This window comes from Engraulis encrasicolus, chromosome 2 (genome assembly GCF_034702125.1).
Source record: "Engraulis encrasicolus isolate BLACKSEA-1 chromosome 2, IST_EnEncr_1.0, whole genome shotgun sequence".
NCBI lineage: Eukaryota > Metazoa > Chordata > Actinopteri > Clupeiformes > Engraulidae > Engraulis > Engraulis encrasicolus.
In genome coordinates, this window is record NC_085858.1 from 54,582,624 (window position 1) to 54,605,123 (window position 22,500).

At 43.6% G+C, this 22,500-nt stretch overlaps 1 protein-coding gene across 1 annotated transcript in view; it reads right to left on the reverse strand.

The window, feature by feature from the left end:
• Window positions 1–22,500, reverse strand: part of LOC134441550 (meiosis inhibitor protein 1-like) — a 122,064-nt gene that overhangs the window by 26,633 nt on the left and 72,931 nt on the right. The window contains exons 20-23 of the mRNA XM_063191912.1: window positions 20,991–21,317; window positions 9,072–9,258; window positions 5,572–5,676; window positions 2,085–2,195 (exon numbers count right to left, since the gene is read on the reverse strand). Of these exons, the coding sequence (XP_063047982.1) occupies window positions 2,085–2,195; window positions 5,572–5,676; window positions 9,072–9,258; window positions 20,991–21,317 (730 nt within the window). The remainder of the gene's footprint in view (window positions 1–2,084; window positions 2,196–5,571; window positions 5,677–9,071; window positions 9,259–20,990; window positions 21,318–22,500) is intronic.

Genomic DNA, 22,500 nt, shown 5'->3' on the forward strand with positions numbered 1-22,500 from the left:
ACCCGTGGGCACACTTTCGAAAATACAAACCCTATCAGGGTCAGAACTGAAAATATGTCACAAATTACTATGAATAGTCTGTCGCTTTCGATGACGTCATTAATTGTTCTAGAGCCAAAAGGCGTGAAGTACGCACGTTAACTGAGATTAGGCCTTCACACAAAGTGACAGTGTGAAGAAGATCATCTGTTAAGGACATGCTAGTTGTGTTTTTACAGATGAGATTTTAGCATATCATAATTGCTGGAAAGTGAATGTGAAATTACATGCAAATGTAATTTGTGTGCTGTGGAGTGCTGTTTCACAATCACAATGGGAGTTGGAGTTTCCCAGTTGGGCTTTCACTTTCATTTTCACCAGGACAAATGCTACATTGCATTACAGATGTTTCAATAATACCATAGAACAAAAACCTTCCAAGTGCGCTGAAGGAAGAAAACATGCAGGATTGTAAATGTCAACATGGTGAGTCTAAATATAATGTAATGACTCTGAGATGCTAGTTAGAAAGAAAAAAAGTTAACAGATTTTAATTCAACAATTTGTGTTGTCATTGGGGAAAAGAATGCATGAGTGAGTGTAAATGTCTAACCTGCTGCATTTCTATTTCGTGGAATTCACACTATTAGTATAATTATGCGTGTGTGTGAGACTGTGTATGTGTGTGTGTGTGTGCGTGCGCGCGAATGAGTGACAGAGAGGGAGAGAAAATGATGGAGGGGATTGGGGAATAACAGATGCCAAACGATGGTGTTAAACGTGGGTGCAAATGGCACATGTGCGTGACTAAATTGACTAATGTGGGATTTAGAGTTGGTGTCAGTCAAATGGCTCGCACATGAAGTACGTGCTAGACTTTGCCTATGTCTACATCACTACCTAAAGTGTGTCTGTATTTAAAGTATGTCTCAGCACGGGAAAGTAAGAAACGTAATTTCATTTCTTTGAATGACCAGTGCATGTAAGGAAATCGACAATAAAGTCGACTTGACTTGACTTGACTAATAGTTTTTATTAATTGTAATAATTTTTTTAATTTTAAAGGGGTATGCCACTATTTCGGGTCTGAATACAATTAAAATCGTTGCTCTGGGTTTATAAAGGTGGTAAAGTGTTTTATTTTTCATGTTAGGCGTTGTCTTGTTTTAAGGAAGGAGTAAGTATCTCAGCTAGTGGGAGTCAATGGATCACACATGCTACAGTGATTGACTTTCACAAGCTTAGCTACATACTCCCTCTTTTAACTTATCTTAAAGCAAGACAATACCTAACATGAAAAATAAGACACTTTACCACCTTTATAAACCCCGGCCAACAAGTTTAACTGTATTAAGCCCCAAAATAGTGGCATACCCCTTTAAGCAGCTGACAGGGAACGTAATTAATCATTCTGGGAAGAAATTTGTTTTCGTTCTTATCGATTCAGTGACGTCCATTTAATGGTGGAACCCAAAACCAGAAACGTTAAAATTCTGTCTGTTCGGAACGAAACAATTATAAAAAGCCCTGGACCTGAGGTCATCATTCCACCATCCTTTCCACACAAAAGCCTATCAATAAAAAAGGCACAAGGTGGCGACAGCCTGGCTATGAAATGGTAAAATAGGGAGTATAATTTATGAGTGGGAATCTCGAATTCCATATGATAGGTATGGAAATTCCGCTTTTGCAAGGCATAGAGTTGCAATATGTAAAGCACAGTGTCACCCGGAGCTGTGTGTGTGGAAAGGCATAATGCTTCTTCCACCAGAGCACCTAACAAGACATTTGAATTCCTTCTGAATATGTATTCCTACACCACCGGTCTCTGCATGCCATTTGTGGATCTTGTCAACACTGAATCTATTGGAATGTGTGTGCTGCGGTGTATGTGCAAAGCCGTGCAAATGATGTGTGTATATGTGTGTGTGTATGTGTGTGTATGTGAGAGTGTGTTTATATGTGGGGTGCGCGTGCCTGTGTGTATGTATTACATTTTCCCTGCACTGCAATATTCCAAGACCGTTAGCGTGTGTGTGTGTGTGTGTGTGTGTGTTTATGTGTGTGTGCCCGTGTGTATGTTTATGTGTGTGTGTGTGTCTTACCTCTGTCACCACAGCTAGGAGGGGAGAGAGCAAGGCAGCAGTACAGGTAGTTAAGAGCAGGTAGGAGAGATTCACTGCTGCTCGCTTTGAGCTTCCCTGCCAAATTGCTCACTAAATGAAAACACACACACACACACACACACACACAGAGTTTTATTGCACCGCAATTTCTCGTTCATCAGCTATTCATGGCGGCCGCTCACCCTGTGCCGGTAATCAAAAGCACAAGTGCAGTCATTACGGACGGTCAGCGGCCAAAACAAACATCATATTACGCTCTCCACCGCTGGGACAACGACATCAAAACACAGAGGGTGGCAGCTCAAGGACAACAACAACAACAACAACAACATCAAACAAAGAGATGAAAATGACATGAGACAAGATTTTAAAAACTGAAACAGCGGCAGGTCCGGGAGAACACTGGAGACTAAACACAAAGCAAGGCCACAGATACGGAGCGTGCCATTGGCTCATAATGAGTGCCGGTCCACAATTGGGACACTGTAACAGCTATGGAAAAGACGTTACCACTTCAAGTACTGGGCAGCCGTGGCCTAGTGGTTAATGAGATGTAATTTACATCAGATGGTTGCAGGTTTGAATCCCACCTTTCCACACTCCATTGCTGGTGTGCCCTTGAGCGAGGCACCTAATCCCATACTGCTCCAGGGACTATAACCAATTCCCTGTAAATAACTGTAAGTCGCTTTGGATAGAAGCATCAGTAATGTAATGTAATACTTAACTGCCAAGGGTGTCAAATGTAAGTGTAGTAAAATTTTCATTCTTAATGTTTTTCTTTTCTACTTTTACTATTTTACATTAACCATGTATTTTCTTTTATACAAACCCCAACTCCGATGAAGTTGGGACGTTTGGTAAACAGTGAATAAAATCAAAATGCTATCATTTTCAAAACATTCAATCTATTCATTAGATAGAGAATAGTGAAAAGACAACATATTAAGTGTTAAAACCGAGAAAAAATATTGTTTTGGGGGACATATGTACTCATTTCTAATTTGATAAATCCAACACGTCTCAAAAGAGTTGGGACGGGGACAATAAATGGCAGCAAATGTCGAGGAAGACTAAAAACAAAACAAAAGACAACGCTTAACAGTTAAATACATTAACCAATGAGATGATTTTATATAAAAAACAGTGTTAATTCCTATCTTGGACATGATTTGGTGGGCGTATTGGTGGGCGTATTCCTTGTCATGTTTTGCAGTGTTTTCCTTTCTGTAGTGCTTACAGTGTGACAGGTCTTGACCAAAAACCCACCATTTTATCACCTGCTGGTCCTTATGATGGAGCCAAACTGTTAAAACATAGTAGAGAATGCAATTTGACCTTACTATGTGGCAGTAATCGAAGATCTCCCTTCAAAATATAATGCATGAGTGGCATTTCATGCTGTTTAAAACCCATTTATACCATTCAGCACTGTATTTAACTCTACAGATGAGTGAGAACATCTTAACCAATGCACTACTGCACCCGCATGCCATCATGGAGGCTGACTTTTGAAGCTAGCACTAACACAAGTTGGATGGTCCATTTTCACTGTAGCACAGGATGTGCAATGCTCTATTATTGTCAAAAAGAATGGACTTCTACAACTTCTGCTGACTTCTGTAAGCAAAGGACAGTTTCCCATGTCTTCTGGGTTTATTTCAAGTGAGCTCAGGTGCTTAGGAGAATGTTACACCCCTGTATCATTTGCACGCATTAAGCATTCTTAATATGGTCAATTTTCAATAGCTCTAGCACTCCAGGAATTAGAGTGAGACTACAGCCAATATATATTTCATGATGTCATGAACCTATACAATGATTTTAGTAACAAAAATATGTCTTCTATACACTCAATCGTGGTAAATCAAAGGGAATTCAAAAATGTATGTAATAACTATGGTAATTATTCCCTTTGCATCTTTAATTCTGAGTGACTCGGCCTCTCTGTGATGATCTTATACCTGGACACCTATATTGTCCGTCAGTACAATTCATTTTGAAATGTTCTTCTTTGTTGTTTTATCTTATTTGGATGTTTATTAACTTTCACTGATCCCCGTCCCAACTCTTTTGAGACGTGTTGGATTTATCAAATTAGAAATGAGTACATATGTCCCCCAAAACAATATTTTTTCTCGGTTTTAACACTTAATATGTTGTCTTTTCACTATTCTCCATCTAATGAATAGATTGAATGTTTTGAAAATGATAGCATTTTGATTTTATTCACTGTTTACCAAACGTCCCAACTTCATCGGAGTTGGGGTTTGTACTCATGCTCATTGTTTGTCAGGGGAAATCCCCATGTAATAGCATGGTCTGGTGTGCAAGTTTTCCAGACAGGGGACACTAAATATTATTGGAGGCATGTGCATCTACTTTGTGTGGTCACAAGACTGGAGCGACAAGATATGACAATGCATACATTGGAAAATGATACAATGGACAGTGGACAAACAGCCAACTGGGAGCCCACGTGCACCAAATAAGCCCACACCATGGACTGTGGGAGAGGAAATGGTTAAATAGGGTGGTCTTCTGCTTCCACCCCAGAGCTTACTGGATGGAAGACTTTGTGTGTTCCATGTGATAACCTCTCCGGCCGTTATCAATAAAATCTGCAGTGCTTACCACCTGAGTTGTTTGTCTGCCGATATAAAAATGTTTACTACATAAGAGTAAAAAAGAAGACCTGTGTACTTCTCTTACGATCAGCTAATATCATGTGCTAGTGTTATCTACACTGCTACAACATCACACAAAGTCTTTAGTAATACATTACGACTTGGTCTTTGCCATTCTGGTAACAGCAAATTTCTAAGAGTTGAAAAAGGAATGGATATCGAGAGCCTAATTTATAACAGGGGCCTTATCATAAGAGTTGAAAAGGGAATGGATAGTCTAATCAAGCCAGGGAGACACAGAGCACGTTTCTTAAAAGGACGGCTATTCAGAGCTTGATTGAGGGTAGAGGACACAGAGTGAGTGTATTGGAAGGACGGACATTAGTGTAAGAGCCTAATCTAGACATACTGTAGACTCAGTGCTTGAAACAGAGGATCTTTTAAAAGGATGGATGTCAAGAGACAGATTGAGGTTACAGAACAGAGTATGTGCCTTTAAAGAACCGACAGAGACTACAGAACAAAGCCAAAGCCAGAGCCAAAGCCAACTATGTATTTAGTCAAATTGAGCAAATCCTGGCCTGGGAAATGGGGTTTATATGAAAACTTAAAAGACATTTTTTTTCAATTTATATTTAATTTCTTGTAATGAACTTTGCCTTTGTGGGGCAAAACTCTTACTGGGTATATCTACCTCATTAAGTACAGTGACAGAGACAGAAACAGAGAAACAGTCTAAGACAGATTTTATATACAGTACTCGTGTTGTAATTACACCAATAAGAGTACTGATATTTTTACTTAATACTCCTCTGGTGTCATGTGACCTGGGGCCTCACCGTGGTGGAGCAGCTTGAACTCGGTGCCGTCCATCTCTCTGTCTGCCGAGGAAGCGGCCAGAGTCAGACACAACAACTGCAGCACCAGAGGAAGAGGGGATGGAGCTGCAGAGAGAGGGAGAGAGAGAGAGAGAGAGAAAGAGATAGAGAGAGAGAGAGAGAGAGAGAGAGAGAGAGAGAATGGGAGGGTGAGGGACTGTGATACAACAAGAAAGACAGAGAGTCAGAGAATCAGATGGAGATAAGCAGGAGGAGAGTGGGGAAAAGAGATGGGGGGAGCATGGAGAGAGGGAGGGGAACGTGAGCATTGCATAAAGTGAAAAATAAAGAGAATAGGAAGAGAACAAATGGCGGCGGGTTAGAGGACGCAGCACATGAAAGGCAGGTGGAGACAAGGGGATGGAGAACGGGGAGAAGGGGATGGAGAACGGGGAGAAGGGGATGGAGAACAGGGAGAAGGGGATGGAGAACGGGGACAAGGGGATGGAGAACAGGGAGAAGGGGATGGAGAACAGGGAGAAGGGAGTGGTAGAACAGGGAGAAGGGGATGGAGAACGGGGAGAAGGGGATGGAGAACGGGGACAAGGGGATGAGCGGAACAACTACAGCAGATGCGGAGAGACGGAAGGTCTGAAAGGTGAGAAGAAGGAATAAAAGCAATAGGAGGAGAAGTGGAGAGCAAGAGCGATATATATATATATATATATATATAGAGAGAGAGAGAGAGAGAGAGAGAGAGAGAGAGAGAGAGAGGTAAAAAAGAAAACCATGGAGAATGGCAAGACTGTCAATTTCTGTTCCAGTATAAAATAGAAGGTAAGGGAAAGAATGAGAATGAGAGAGAGAGAGAGGGAGAGAGAGACAGGGGGGAGGGAGGGATGGGAGAGGGATGGGAGATGGGGACAGACTGTGGGTTCACCTCATCTGACACCTGTTCTATATTCTACTGCACGTGCGTCTTGGGTGCTGTGATATCAATGTGTAATGTGTGTAATTTAGCAGTGCGGAGGGGTGCGGGGACATTGGGGTGGTGGTTGGGCCGTGGGGGTGTGGTAAGGGTGGGGGGAGTAGTTTGACCCTGTGCAGACCCCCCTCCCCCTCATGTAGCCCCTCGGAGACGCAATTAAACTAACACCCATCAAGGCAAAAATTCAGCACTGCATGAGTAATGACGCCGGGGAATGGGCCCCCATACAGATGAGGAGAGAGAGGGATAGAGAGACAGAGATAGAGGGAAAGACATGCAAAGAGATGCAGATTGTGTGCGTGTGTGTGTGTGTGAGAGAGGGAGAGAGGGGGGGGGGGAGAGAAATGCAAAGAGACAGAGCAAGAGTGGAGACAGAGTAAAAAAGGCAAAAAGAAAGGGGAGAGAGAGGGAGAGAGAGAGAGAGAGAGAGAGAGAGAGAGAAAGAGCGAGAGAGAGAGCGAGAGAGAGAAAGAGCGAGAGAAAGAAGGAACGCCACTGGGAAGGGATAAAACAAAAGTGGATGAGCATGAGAATGAGCATGAGAATGAGCCTGAGTGAGAATAGGCATGAGTGCAGACAGCCTCACAGTCAGGCAGGTGAAGGTGAAGATCGTGCACATCCTAGGAAAAGGCGCAGGACAAAAGCTGACTGCAATTTAGAGTGAGGAGCCTGCACACTTAAAGGAACAGACCACCCTTTTTTGATTTTCACATATTTGCAGTATTTCCCAGCATTGTTCATGAATGTGCATATCATTTTCTCCTCTGTGTTTTCAGTACTTAGATTTATTGGATCAGAATTATTAGCATAGCTTAGCATAATCACTGAAAGTAACTGGTATCTTTAGCATCAAGCCACAAGTGATCACTGGACCGAATTAAATTGCTGTTTTACACTCTGGTGAATGTTACATTCATTTTAAAGTGGTTTAGAAGTACATTTGATGGTGTTTTATTTTGTACCATAGACTTGCATTACTATGCCTAATTTAGGTATACTGTCAAACGGGGCAATGCAAACATAGACGAAAATTATATGCACGTTCATGAATAATGCTTGGAGATACTGCAATTATGTGAAAATCAAAAAAGGGTGGTCTGTTCCTTTAAAATCCTTTTTTCTTTTTATTGCATGGCAGGATAGGATGATGAAACGTCAGAGTCCTCACTCTAAAAACACAGCCAGGCAGGCAGGCAGGCCTTGCCTTACTGTAAGGCAGTACTTCCCAAACGTTTTCTCCAGGGGGCCCCATTTGGACCTTAGAATATTTCCGTGGCTACATATGCCATTGGTAATTTGTCTACTAATATTGCTATACATTCAAAGGAAAAGCAAATAATCTATCAACCATACAAGTGAATGCGGTTACTAACCAATTTATGGAAGTATGTTACATGTTAACCTGTGGTTTTCCTATTTATTTATTTATTGTTTCCTTTAGGTTTTGTATTTCATTTTCTACTCTTTTTATTTATACTATCTATTCATTGACTGATGGAGAATGGGACCGCAAACTGAATTGCCCTTCTGATGGGACTAATAAAGTTATCTGAATCTGAATCTGAATTTTTTTAATGCCAAATCCCATCTGTTCGCGACCACAGCAGGGGTCCTGACCCCCCAGTTTGGGAACCACTGCTGTAAGGGATGGCAAACATGACTATCAAGCAAGAATGTGTAAGGGAGAAACTTGATGAAATAGCAAGGTCAAGCATGAAATATAACAGGACCTTGAGCTACTGTACTAACTCTGTCAAACTGTGAGTGCAGGTGGGGTATGCATCTGTGTGTGTATTTGTGTGTGTATTTGTGTGTGTGCGTGCTCATAACTATTTGTCTCTCTGTCTATCTCTGTGTGTAAGTGTGTGAGTGTTCGGGTTCACAGTGTGTGTGGTCATGGATCGAGGTGTTACCGTAAAAGATGAATTGTTTCTCTCTGTTCATGTACAGCATTGTGAATGATGTGAGGGTGGATGAGTGGAAGTGGGCATCTATGAGGCTGAGAGAGTGTGGGTATGTGTGCATTTGTATCTGTATTGGCATCAGTATGTGCGAGTGTGTCTATGTTTGCATGTCTGTTTGTGTGCATGTGCCGTGCCGTGTGCCGAGGCTGAAAACACCCACCTTTCGGATGTAGGCCTATAATTAGAGAAGTTTGATGCAACGTCGGGTGTGGGAAATTGCTCGGATTGTCTTAAACAGAAACAGCCTGTAATTTTTTAGATGACATGGGTTATATGAGAAGTTTGATGCAATGAGGGGTAAATTAGGCCTTGGTCAGTTTTTCTTAAATCAGTAGCCTTCCTGTCTAGGGTTGATTATTAGATGTCAAAGGCTATTCTCGTTAGCGAAAAGGAGCTCTTCTCGACAGGGAGCTCATATCGATAGGACAATGGGTCCCTGCTTGCCAGCCTGGTTGCCTTGGCGTGTGTATGTGTGTGCGTGTGTGTGTGTGTGTGTGTGTGTGTGTGTGTGTGTGTGTGTGTGTGTGTGTGTGTGTGTGTGTGTGTGTGTGTGTGCGCATGTGACAGACCTGCGTTTCCGGGGCCCTGGTTGCCAGCCTGGTTGCCGTGGCAGGCAAGCCTCTGGAGCAGCTGCAGAAGGACGGGCCTCAGGAGCTCCGCCAACGCACCGTCACCGCGACCTTTGACCTCCAGGTAGCTACGCAGCTCCCCTAGCGCACGCTCACCCAGACCCTCATCACTGCCCACCACCAGCCTCTGATGAGGAGAGGAGGGGAGAGATGAGGAGAGGAGAGGAGAGGAGAGGAGAGGAGAGTAGCGCAGAGTAGAGTAGAGTAGAAAAGAGGAGAGAGGATGAGATAAGAGAAGAGGACAGGAGAGGAGAAGCAAGGACAGCAGAGTAGAGGAGAGGAGATATGGTAGAGAGAGGAGAGGAGGGGAGAGGAGGAGGAAGAGGAAGGAAGAGATATGGTTCACCTTTAATCTTTAATGTCAGACATATACATTTCTTAAAAGCTTGTGAAATACATTCCATTAGACACAAAGCCAAAAGGAAGAGAGAAAAAAATAAGCTTAGAGACATAAATGGAGTGAGAGAAATAAAAGATCTGCAATGAAGCACAATGATGCCTCTCGAGGGAGAGGAAAACGTCCCATTTACACTGGTCTTAGTCAAACCCTAAAACCTGAATTCAGATCTTGGCCAGGAGAGAGGAGAGTGGGGTAAGGTGAGTGATGGTGGCCCAGAGACTTGCCACAGGCATTTATCCTCGCTCAGGCCCTTACCACTGCACACTGGGGAAAGAGAGAGAGGAGGAGAGAAGGAGGAGAGAAGGAGGAGAGAAGGAGGAGAGAGGGAGGCGAGGAAGTGAGATGGTGCTTAAATCTTTAATGCACGACTGCACAGGATATGTATATTGGCATCTGCATATCTTAAAAGTCTCTAAAATACTTTAAATTAGACACATGGGGGAAATGGGAGTGAGAAGTGGGAGAAGTAAATGGGGTGAGAAAAATATATCTGCAGTGAAGCCAAGAATCTAGGGAGCTGAAAACTCAACTGCACTTGGTAAATGCTTATCTTGAGAAGCTTATTTTTCTTTTTTAACGAGTGAAAACATCTACTTACCCTCAAAAGAAGATTAAAGTACTCAGCAACCCAAACTACATTTAGCTAGAAAGACTATTTTTAGACTTCTAAGGCTTGTTTAGGAATTTCATCAAGCCAATATTCACTAGTTCCACTGGAAGATGTCATCATTTACTACAAGTTATGAAGTTAAACATGCCTTATATGAAGTGAACACATGTGCTATTGGAAAAAGTGAAAGACTAAAGCCAAGTTCAAACTACACACACAACTATCATCCCAATTCTCGGCTGAAAACCCCCCTTACACCACTCGGTAGAGCTTTACCCCCCAGGACCATCACAAGCGATTGTCGGGCAAGATTTCTTTGTCGTGTGCGACATTCTAAGATGGAATTTTGCAAGTTCAAAGAGTCACCGACTGCACATCGTAGATATCAAACATGGTTTGATATTTACGACTCAAAATGGAAGGTATGGCATTGTCACAGTGTTTGAAAAATGAAAAAAGGTCGCACCATGCATAGATTTCTTTTTATTTACACATGTGTAAATAAAAAGAAACCTATGCATGGTGCGACCTTTTTTCATTTTTCAGTCTTACAATATTTTGGTCAGCACCCTTAAAAGGAAGAAAAAACTGTTGGGTGACGCCTGCTCCAACCCTTATGATTGTCACAGTGTTTACAATCGGAGATAAGATTGACAGCTGCGATTCTCTTTATGTGTGTGGCGCAACCCAACGTCAAAATCTGATGCAATTTTTAAGTCATATAATTAGAGCCCATGGTTACACTAGCCAAAAAAAATCTAAAAACTATCAATTGTCTGGCTGTATGTGAGTCTGTGCATGTGTCTGTCACAAACACACGCGCAAACACACCAGAAGAGACCAAAGCTACAAAGAGTCACTTGACTGTCTTCATAGCAAGAGTGACATGAATGATGAAAGCAGAATGCAAGAATTCTGACATTCCGATTGGCTGTGGCGGCTGTCGCCGAACCTCATCAACTACAAACTGCCGCTCGAGTCGCTAAAATCGCATCTTGTTACCCAAATGCTTTTTGTCTCTTCTGTCGACAACTCCTCCATACAAAGAGTGCGTTGCAATATGCAGCCTTGCCTCCTCCACTTGCCTCCTCCACTTGCTTCTCGTCATGATGACATCACTGACAACAGCATTATATTTCAATATCTTGCAAAAGCTCAATTGTAGAGTCTTTTTCTCATTTGCAATTGGGATGGTGAATGAAAAACAGTCCCTCAAAAGTTGTTGTGGCTAGGCTGACAGCTGGGAAACTTTATCGTTTTCTCCACGGAGGAGGGGCCAGGAGGCGGGACGAGGAGACAGAGGAGGCAAGGTCGCATATTAAAACGCACTCAAAGTCAACTACTTCCGTTGCTGTTGTCGCTCTAGTTGCTTTTGGTGTGTTTGTGCCATAACAGTCCATGAATTGTACAGGAACTGATTCACTTTTTTGAGGTTCACACAACTATTTCCCCGTTTTCATTTTGTCTTGTGTTAAAGTGGAAATGAAGCACTGACAACTATTATCATTTTTTGGCGGCTTATTTATTTTCATAAACGAATGGATGTTCATTGAACTGCACTTTTAAGTAGTTTTGCTGAAAAATGACATGTTATTACCGAGTTTCGCCACAAGGGCGCAGCCATGTTCGCCGCCTACGTAACGCGAATGGTAGAACTTGGTGGCTAATGTAGCCTTCCATTCACTTAACGTTAGCGTGTGCTAACTACAGCGCTAACTGACTCTAATCGTGGCAGTAAAATTGAAGAAGGACGAGGGGTTCATTTTACATTGTCCCTGGGTTTTCTATGTTATATACCTACTATCAGATGAAAGAGAAATGCCAAGTGTCATTATCACTTTGTGTCAAAAAGCCTTTGCTACGAGCATGGTGGGATAGCTGCAGCCATCCACCCATTGCATCCACCATAGGACAGGAGTCAGGACTGGGGCTCGATCTCATAGGTTTGTAGTGACAGACCGTCACCAATAACGTCTTTTTACTGCATTGTTGGACGCTAATCTGGAAGCCCATGTCTTTAAGTTGGCTATGTGGTTCAATTCAGTAATAGAAAATAACTTGCAAAATTGGCGGAAGTTCGGAAAGCTTTGTGAAGGGAAGGGACGCAGCCTGTGTGTGTGGCTATCCCATCCCCTCTCTCGTCTCGCTCTCGGAGTTGGAGGAGCTTTGGGGATTTGAAGTTGATGCCACGGGAAATGACACGTTAAACTACAAAGCGGATTCCAAAAAAGTTGGGACACTTTGTATTTTGTGAATAAAATCAATACGCTGGCATTCTCAAAACATTCAATATGTTAACAAGGTAGAGCATTATGTACAGACAACAAATCCGTTTTTAAAGTCAAGCAGAATTATTGTTTTGAGGTAATTATGTGATCATTTAAAATGTCACCCTTGCAACAAATCCCAAAAAAGTTGGGACAGGGCCAATAAAATGCATTTTATATTAGATAAGACTAAACACAACACAAGGGATGAGACTGAACAGTTAAATACTTTGACTGATGGCATAATTGTATTCAAAAATTAGATATTTTGATGTGCGAGACATGATTTCAGCAGCTCAACTGATAGGTGTGTTCTTCAACTTGTTTACCTTTTTGTTATGCTTAATATGGGCATATCCTGACTGCAAGAAAACAATTTTGTGACCTGTTTACTCCTATGATGGAACCACACGGTTGGAACATAGTAGAGATTTAAATTTGCCACCATTAGGGGACAATATCTAAAGGCGGTGCTCCAAAATATAATGCCTTGGTTGCTATGTTTGCTGTTTAAAGTCTGTATGTATCATCCAACACTCATTTTAATGCTCTACATGAGTAAGAAGACCCTAACCAAGTCACCTCTGCATCCCCTTACCATCATATTTGCTGTCTTTCAGACTGACCACTAAATCAAGCTGAAGTATTCATTTTCTATATAACCTGAGGGTGCATGACTCCATAATTTTCAAAAAGGATTAAATATTTTCCATTCCTGTAATCAGAGGACAGGTTTCACATGTCTCCTAGGTCCATAGAATGAGCTTTTCCGCATGCAACATTGTTTAATGTCTGCATCATGTGCATTAATCAAGTGTTGTGTTTATGGTCATTTTTTCGAGAGCTGTCATTGTTGGAGTGTCATAGTTTGCTTATTGACCACAAGTATGTCATGATCTCATAACTCATGCAATGATTACACAGAACTCTATATTACGGAAATAGGCCTTATATGCCTGCAATTTTGATAATTCAATCTTTCTGTGTAATAGATAAGTAATTAGTCCCTCAAAATCTTCGCTGCTGAGTGCCACAGCCTTTTCTGTGATGGTATTTTAGTTGTGCATTAATGTTGGCAGTCAATATAGTTCCTTTTAAAATATTCTTCCTTGTGTTATTTTCAGAATTATCCAACTATTACAACATGTTTTGGCCCTGTCCCAACTTTTTTGAGATTTGTTGCATGGGTCCAATTTTAAATGATCACATAATAACCTCAAAACAATAATTCTGCTCGACTTTAACAACTGATATGTTGTCTGTACATAATGCTCTCCCTTATTAACATATTTGATGTTTTGAAAATGCCAGCATTTTGATTTTATTCACAAAATACAAAGTGTCCCAACTTTTTTGGAATCCGCTTGTATCATGGCCTACATTAAGTTATGGCATGCTTAAAGTAGCTGCATCTATTGTAGTAAATTATTATGTTATTGAAGTCGCGGATGCATCCTCAAACTGGCTGGAATAGCGTTGTTGCCTTGGATTATTGTTGACTGGATAACACCGATAAACGTGGGCACGGAGATGTCAAAGTAGCCTAATTCAGGTGCTTGGAAAATGTTGGCGAAATCATCGGAAGATGAAGGTAGGGAACTGCAACATTGCACGACATCGCACGATTATGAATAGTGATCATGTTGGCTCATACCAAAATGTGTTAGCGCACTGACGTGTTTAGTTATAGAAGTCTGTGTGTTAGCGACTTGTCACCTTAGCAAAAAAAAGCTGCTTGTTTACCTGTGGTTCATGTGATGGGATGTCTTGTCTGCCTTCATGCCTCATATTTGTTCTGTCCCACCCAAACACGTATTCTTTCTTCATTTGGGTTAAGCAAATAAGCTCATAATCAGCCACGCAAGTCCCAAATGTTTAATTCACTACTATCATAACAGCATTAGAATAGGAGACTACCATTCGCGTGACGTCACCCGCTGTTGGCTGGAAACGTTAACAGAAACGTTACGTGTTTGTGCTTTATTTTTTTATTAACGGCTTAAATTTCAGACTTCAAAAAAATATATATATTTGCTGGCTTATGTTACTGGTGTTATAGACCCCTATATTAGGTCACTGCTTCATTTCCACTTTAAGGGTGACGATATTTTCACTTGAAAATAGAGAAAGAAGCTTCACAAAATTTACTTTTGTGTGTATAACTGAGCTATAAATTGGCAATGGTCTTACTCAGTCCCTAACTTCAGATTAAGAATAGTGGGATGCCCATAATGCATTAACAAATACAGTAGATTGGTAGATTATTGAGCAGGCATCATCTTGTACACAACCTGCCAGTGCAGGTTATTCAGGTCAGTGATGCAATTCTAAGCTGCAGCTTAACGCTGCATTTCTCTGTTTGTGTGATATGAATGCAACTGACAAGCGGACACCTGTAAATTTGGCGTCAAAAACCAAAATGCAGATTGATGGGAATAGTCACAGACATGAGTGACATGATAAAGCTTTGATTAGGGATGGGATATCGGTATCGGTGTATCGGTATCGGGTTAAGATATCAATATATTTTCAGAGATCGGATCGGATCGTAATTTTCCCAAAGTATCGGAATTTTCCCAGGACTGATATTGAGCCAGGTGTAATGTTAATTTGAAGTCATAACACTTGCATATTAGTTTTCAGGATGGGATTGTTACTTTTTTACTTGATACTTTTACTTATGAATTCGTTTCCTGTTCTTTTGACTTCCTTTTCTGACCAAATAGTCATCGTGAGCCTACCTCAAGTTGAAATTCATGCATATATGAGGTTTTGGTATTTGATCGGAGTAGTATCGGTATCGGTAGATATCCAAATTTAGACATCGGGATCGGATCGATAGTGAAAAAATGTGTATCGGTGCATCCCTAGCTTTGATACTATCACCACAGCTGCCACTTTCAGCATGTCCAGATTATGTCTAAGAAATCGATTTCCTAGCTACTGTTGCAAAGAAACCGAAGAGCCGAGACCGAGTGAATAAGCTTGACGGGGCGTGCGGAATAGAGTGTGGAGTGGATGCACGCAGATGAGGATCAGGAGGGGTAATGTCAGACTAACACTCTCCTCCGCTCGTCCGCCCTGACGGATGACAAGCTGCCAGAGTGAGGATTGATGGGTCAGTTGTTGTTATTGCAGACAGTGCCAAGCACATACTCTTCTGTCTGCCTGAGATTAACTGATGCAACGCACACAATCTTTCCACTCTTGGCCAGAGGCGGGGTAATGGAAGACGGCTGAGGCCATTCTGACATCACAATGATGCCCTTTGGCAGTGTTCTGATGCTCCCCCGGTCTCTCACTCACTCACTCACTCCCTGTTGTTGTTGTGGGCTAATAGTGTGTTGTTGTGACTGCTGTCAAGTCTCTGGCACATGCAGCCGTCCAGAATGAGCTGTAATGGAGAGTGACCACCGGCCAGGAGACTGCTGTAGTCTGTTTGCCATCTCCTCCTAATGCCTGATTTATGCCTCCAATTATTTGCACAATTTGAACTACGCGATTTATCACAAAGACAGCCGTAGCTGGCTGTTAAAAACAAACAAACTAACAACAGAATTGATTCCCTGTCAATTGGAGCATATTTTTTTTGTAATTTAATGTAATACCTGGAGTTGGAATTTTTTAAACCTCTTTCTACACATACTGTGGCTAAAATGTTTCATCTGTACTGACTGTACTGTAGTGTCTTTTCTGGGTGGTGAAAGATTTCTACATCAGTCATGCCATCCTCTTCCGTCCAGAGAGCCAGCGCCCTGCTCGGTGGACGGGCAGGCCAGGCAGGCAGTGCACGTGTGCCCAAGAGGTCTTAATTTATTAATGTGTCTCCGATATCGGGGCATCCGTGCAGAATAGGCCGTCTCAGGGCTGCAGAGGCCGCGTTAAGGGGCCCGTATTGATTGGATGATCTAATGACCAGTCAGGGGAACGGGGCAGGCGGACACAGGACAGGAAGACGCTATGCTACAATACACACAGTAATTCCCGATTGCTACCCCTGGAGGAGGGGAAGGAAGAAAAAAAGAAAGAAAGAAAGAAAGAAAGAAAGAAAGAAAGAAAGAAAGAAAGAAAGATGGATAAAGAAAAAATGAAAGAAAGAAAGAAAGAAAGAAAGAAAGAAAGAAAGAAAGAAAGAAAGAAAGAAAGAAAGAAAGAAAGAAAGAAAGAAAGAAAGAAAGAAAGAAGACGCTATGCTACAATGAACTCTGTAATTTCTGAGTGCGGCTGCTGCTCGCTACTCCTGCTGCTGGAGGAGGGAAAGAAAGCAAGAAAGAGGAAAAAAAGAAAGAAAGGATGTAGGAGGACGAGACGCTTTCCTGAGCGATGATTGCCCCCATTTGGATCCCAATCAGTTGATAGAGGGGGAGTATTGATTCCAGGGCATCTTGTAGTTCACTGAGAGAGATCGTGGCATGCATATCAGCACACTAAAAGACAGTCACACACGCTAGCGACATATTCACACGTTCTTCACACACACACACACACACACACACACACACACACACACACACACACACACACACACACACACACACACACACACACACACACACACACACACACACACAAACACACACACACACAAAATCCAACCATAAAAAAGGCTGCTCAGCTCTACTCACACAGCAAGAAAAACCAACATCAAACAAAATAACTCATTCACACACTGCTGAGCACACAAGCTGCAGCACCTCCCAGGCAGGGAGCTGCTACGGCAGAGAGAAAAAAAGAAAAGAGGAAACGAGCAAGAGAGAGTGAAGCCAGAGACAGAAAGAAAGAAAGAAAGAAAGAAAGACAGAATAGACTAAATGAAAGAGTGTTATGGAATGACAGAGAACGAATGGAGGGAAAGAGGATGGAAGAGGGAAGATGGAGACGAACACAAAGAGAATCTCAGAGCAGAGCACACACTTGGTGTCCCAGGAGGAGCATGCGAGTCAGGATTTGGGCTTTTCAGAGCAGCCATGGCCTCCCCAGTGCATTACTGCTTGTCCTCTGATCTGTGGCATGGCAGCCACTCTGTTAGTGTGAGTTTGGATGTTTTTGTGTGTTAGTGGGTACATGTGTGTGTGTGTGTGTGTGTGTGTGTGTGTGTGTGTGTGTGTGTGTGTGTGTGTGTGTGTGTGTGTGTGTGTGTGTGTGAGAGTGAGTGAGTGAGTGAGTGAGTGAGTGAGTGAGTGAGTGAGTGAGTGAGTGAGTGAGTGAGTGAGTGAGAGAGAGAGAGAGAGAGAGAGAGAGAGAGAGAGAGAGAGAGAGAGTTTGTGCATCAGTATGTCAGCATGTGTTTGTGTATGTACTGCATATCTATGCATGTGTGTGTGACTTGCACCAGCCTTGGCCCAGTAGCTGGGTTGCTGGACGAGCCATGCCTGCTTGCTGCCGCATCTGCCCACAACACTACTCACACAATACATCACATTACGCTACACAGTCTCACCCCAAGTAGTCAATATCTGAGTACCTTTGACCAGACTGCAATTTTTGACGTCTTGGGTATTCCTTCCACGTCACATTTTGACTATGTCCTCAAAGGCGCCCCCTTGTGGCAGCATAACGTCATTGAGGTTAGGTTTAGGAATAGGTTTAGGGTTAGGCCACATAGTCAAAATGTGACGTGGAAGGAATACCCAAGACGTCAAAAATTGCAGTCTGGTCCAAGGTAGTCAGAAATTGACTACTTGGGGTGAGACTGCGTTGCATTACATTACACTTAGCTGACTCTTTTATCCAAAGCAACTTACAGGTCTGTAGAGGGTATTGGCTACAGGCCCTGGAGCAATGTGGGGTATGGTGCCTTGCTCAAGGGCACTTCAGCCATAATGGATGAAGGTGCTGGAAAGGGTGGGATTTGAACCTGTAACACTCTGATCTAAAGGACAGCGCTCTAACCATTGAGCCATGCCTGCCTCATTGAGCCATGGCTGCCCCAAAACACCACATACAACACGACACGACACGACACGACACGTCACGATACGATACGACACGACACGACGCGACATAATACCCCACCCCACCCCACCCCAGCACAGCACAGCACAGCACAGCACAGCACAGCACAGCACAGCACAGCACACCCCAGCACAGCACAGCACAGCACACCCCAGCACAGCACACCCCAGCACAGCACAGCACAGCACAGCACAATAAAAAGGCTACATCTGAGGCTTGGCTGCTCTGTGACTGGGGCCCAGAAAGCCTTGAGGCCGCCTGTGTGGCAGCACTCCAACTAGCAACGCTGAAGCTCTCACTACACTCCTATTATATGCCCTGTACGCTCTGTGGCTGTGTGAGGGTATGAGTGTGCATGTGTGTGTGTGTGTCTGTGCATGTGTGTGCATGGGAGGGTGTGTGTGTGCCTGTGCATGTGTGTGCATGAAAGTATGAGTACGAGTGTGTGTGTGTGTGTGTGTGTGTGTGTGTGTGTGTGTGTGTGTGTGTCAGAGCATAGCAACCCGACCGAAGCCCGACGGGCCGGGTCGGAACCCGACGGGCCGGGCCGGACTCGGACAAAAAAAATAGAATATCTGTCGGACTCGGGTCGGACTCGGGCTTGAAGCAAACAGACATTGTGAAAAGTGTAAGCAACCAGAGGAAACGTTTCAGTTCATGCAAACGGCAGTTTTGTGATTAAAAAAATAAGTAATTGAATATGCATAAATGAAAATGTTGGTAGGCTACTCGTGCGAGTGATTATTATTGGCTGTATGCACACGCCAGTTACCAGTGCCAACATGGACGCTCACTCCCAGTCAGCCGAGCAGGAATACCGAGTCAACTTGCTATCTTAATAAGCGCCGAATCAACAGTTGTCCGTGAACGCGTGGTATTTTGTTGTAGGCCTAGTGTAGGCCATGTTTTAGCATGCCTTCGATGCTGTCTTAAATGTTGAACATAAAATGACGAAGTTTGTCACTGCATTGCTCGCCAAGGATTACATTTCCAGCATGGAGTAGCAAGGAGCATAATATGGATTAAAGAAGACGCACACGCTACGTGGAGTTGCCTAAGGTAGGGGCGAAGAGGTTTCCTGTTACTATTTTGTCCGCTGTGACATTTCATGTCCTTCACGTAGGTTCTTAATTCTTGTCACTTTTACTGTAGGCTACAGTTGTAACTATGCGCGTGCAACCTTTCCTGATTTTATATTGACCGCATGGACATCAGGGGAAATGACATTCTCTTGGAGGGCCGAACAGGCTACTGTTCTTCTGGGTGAACGTATAGCCCATCCTTCAAGGAGCGGCATCTTCACCATGGCTCGCGGGGATTTATTTGCTCTAACAGTAACGTAACAAATGCTTCCATAGGCCGGCTGACTGCATCCAAAATGTAGCCTATTCGTTCGTTTTCGCCTTTCTTATCCTCTCACGCCCCTCCCATGCATTTTATCATCGCACCCAACATCTCTGGTCTAACCGAAAGAAACATAAGGTGCGCTGCCACATGTGTGTGTGTGTGTGTGTGTGTGTGTGTGTGTGTGTGTGTGTGTGTGTGTGTGTGTGTGTGTGTGTGTGTGTGTGTTTATACTTAGCCTACTATGCGTGCGTAACTAAATTAGGCTACTGCAAATTGCCTCATCCTAAAGTCTTTGCCTATCCTGGCTATTTATCACGTGCTATTTTGAGTATGGAGGAGCCCACATAGAAAATCTTGCTTGCGCACAGGTTCTGTTGTTATTACAGTGGTCTCGGGCTTCGGACGGGTTCGGACACAAACATTTTAATTAGTCTCGGGCTCGGATCGGGGTCGATCACTTTTCTGTCGGCTGAGGGCCGGGCTCGGACAGAAAAAAACGGCCCGAGCCACACTCTAGTGTGTGTGTGTGTGTGTGTGTGTGTGTGTGTGTGTGTGTGTGTGTGTGCGTGCGTGCGTGCGTGTGTGTAAAAGTGTGTGTGTGTAAAAGTGTGTGTGCGTGTGTAAGAGTGTGTGTGTGTGTGTGTGTGAGAGAGAGAGAGAGAGAGAGAGAGAGAGAGAGAGAGAGAGAGAGAGAGGAGAGAGAGAGGAGAGAGAGAGAGGAGAGAGAGAGAGAGAGAGAGAGAGAGAGAGAGAGAGAGAGAGAGAGAGAGAGAGAGAGAGAATATGTGTGTGTGTGTGCGCTCCAAAGCTTTCTAATAGCCTCTATGTATCATTATGCTGGCTCTGTGCTGCGCTGTGCAGCCCTTTTTATCAGCACTATTCTGCTCAGCACTGTTCTCTGCTCAGCACTTAGCTACTACACTACACATGTCTAATCTCTTCTGGGACATCGCAGAGGTTCAGCTGGCGACACCAGTGGCTGGCTGCCTCACTGTGCATTTCTGCTGTGCGTGGTGGCTAGGGGCTGCCAGGGTGTGTATATGAGAGAGAGAGAGAGAGAGAGAGAGAGAGAGAGGGAAAGAGAGAGAGAGACGAGAAAAGAGAGAGTGTGTGTGCGTGTGTGCATGTGTGTGCGCGTGTGTGTGTGTGTGTGTGTGTGTGTGTGTGTGTGTGTGTGTGTGTGTGTGTGTGTGTGTGTGTGTGTGTGTGTGTGTGTGTGTGTGTGAGAGAGAGTGTGTGTGTGTGTGTGCGTTCCACTGCCAGGCTGGGTTCTTGCTCACCAGCAGCGTGAGGGCCACCGCAGGACTCTTCTCCAGCACAGCCTGCAGAGCCGAGGAAGAGGACGAGGATGACAAGGAGGATGATGAAGAGGACGAGGGCTTGGAGGAGGGGTTGACAGCAGCCGTCACTGGCTCGGATTGGGCCTCGGCTCGGCCCCGGCCCCCCCGCTGAGGCTCATGGGACAGCCAGAGGGTGAGCAGCAGCGGGCCGCAGGCGTCGGAGAGCTCGGTGTAACGGAAGAGGAAGTGGAGCAGCGCCGGGTGGTGAGTATACAGAGACGAGAACGGACGCCAGCGGAGGGCCTTACTGATGCAGCTCACAGAAGACTGGAGATGGAGAGGGGGCGGGGAGAGAGAGGGAGAGAGGGGGGGGGATGGAGAGGGGACGGGGAGAGAGAGAGGGAGAGGGGGGGATGGAGAGGGGGCGGGGAGAGAGAGGGAGAGAGAGAGAGAAAGAGAGGGGAGGGAAAGATGGGGGGTAAAAAGAGGGGGGGAGGCAGAGAGAGAGATATCGGTTAGAAGACAAAATGTACTAGAGAGGCAGAGACAAGGAAAGAAGAATCACAGAGAGAGCAAGAGAGAGACAGACAGATAGAGAGAGAGAGAGAGAGAGAGAGAGAGAGAGAGAGAGAGAGAGAGAGAGAGAGAGAGAGAGAGAGAGAGAGAGAGAGAGAGAGAGAGAGAGAGAGAGAGAGAGAGAGAGAGAGAGAGAGAGAGAGAGCAGTTCAGGTTCAGTCGAGGTGAAGGAAGTGAAAGGGAAATGAGTTATAAAATGTTTGATCGATACAGAGAGAGCAAGATGGAAATTGGTTAGATCAGTGGTTCCCAAACTTTTTCTATTTATATACTGTAAGTATATTTTTGCGACCCCCACCCCACCATACGGTAAACACTATATGCTAATATTGCTGAATTGTAATTTCTGATTCGCAAGAAAAGTAAATGCATTTATTACCCATACAAGTGAATATTTTTACTAACCAATTTATGGAATTATCAACTTATGGGGTTACTATTCTGCCCTACAAATGCAAAGTGCCTATCTACATATTTTGTCAAAATTGAGTTTAGACTGAAAATGGTCTTCATAGCACCTACTTCATCTTGTGACAAAGCCTTATGGTCCAATTGTGTCCCATTTTCCCAATACCAAGGCTTAAGTTTAAAGGGACACTGTGCAGTAAATGGTCAAAAAAGGTACTGCAACTATGCTGCTTATTGAAATTGTGTTGCCTATTGCCAAATTTGATCTTTACATGAAAGTTTTCTAAGTAATTAACAAATATTTTCTAGTATGGTCCAAGTAGAGTCATTTTTGCAGCTAAAAATGGCTATTTTTTGGAAATTCAAAATGGCAGACCATGGAGAAGATCCCCCTTTTCATGTATGAAAAGTGCAATTTTTCCAGTCATACTGAACACTTAGAATTTGATGGTGGTGGTAAGTATTCATGAAAAAGGTAAAATTAGTGAATGGGCAGCATGAATTCTGGAAATAAACAACTAAAAAT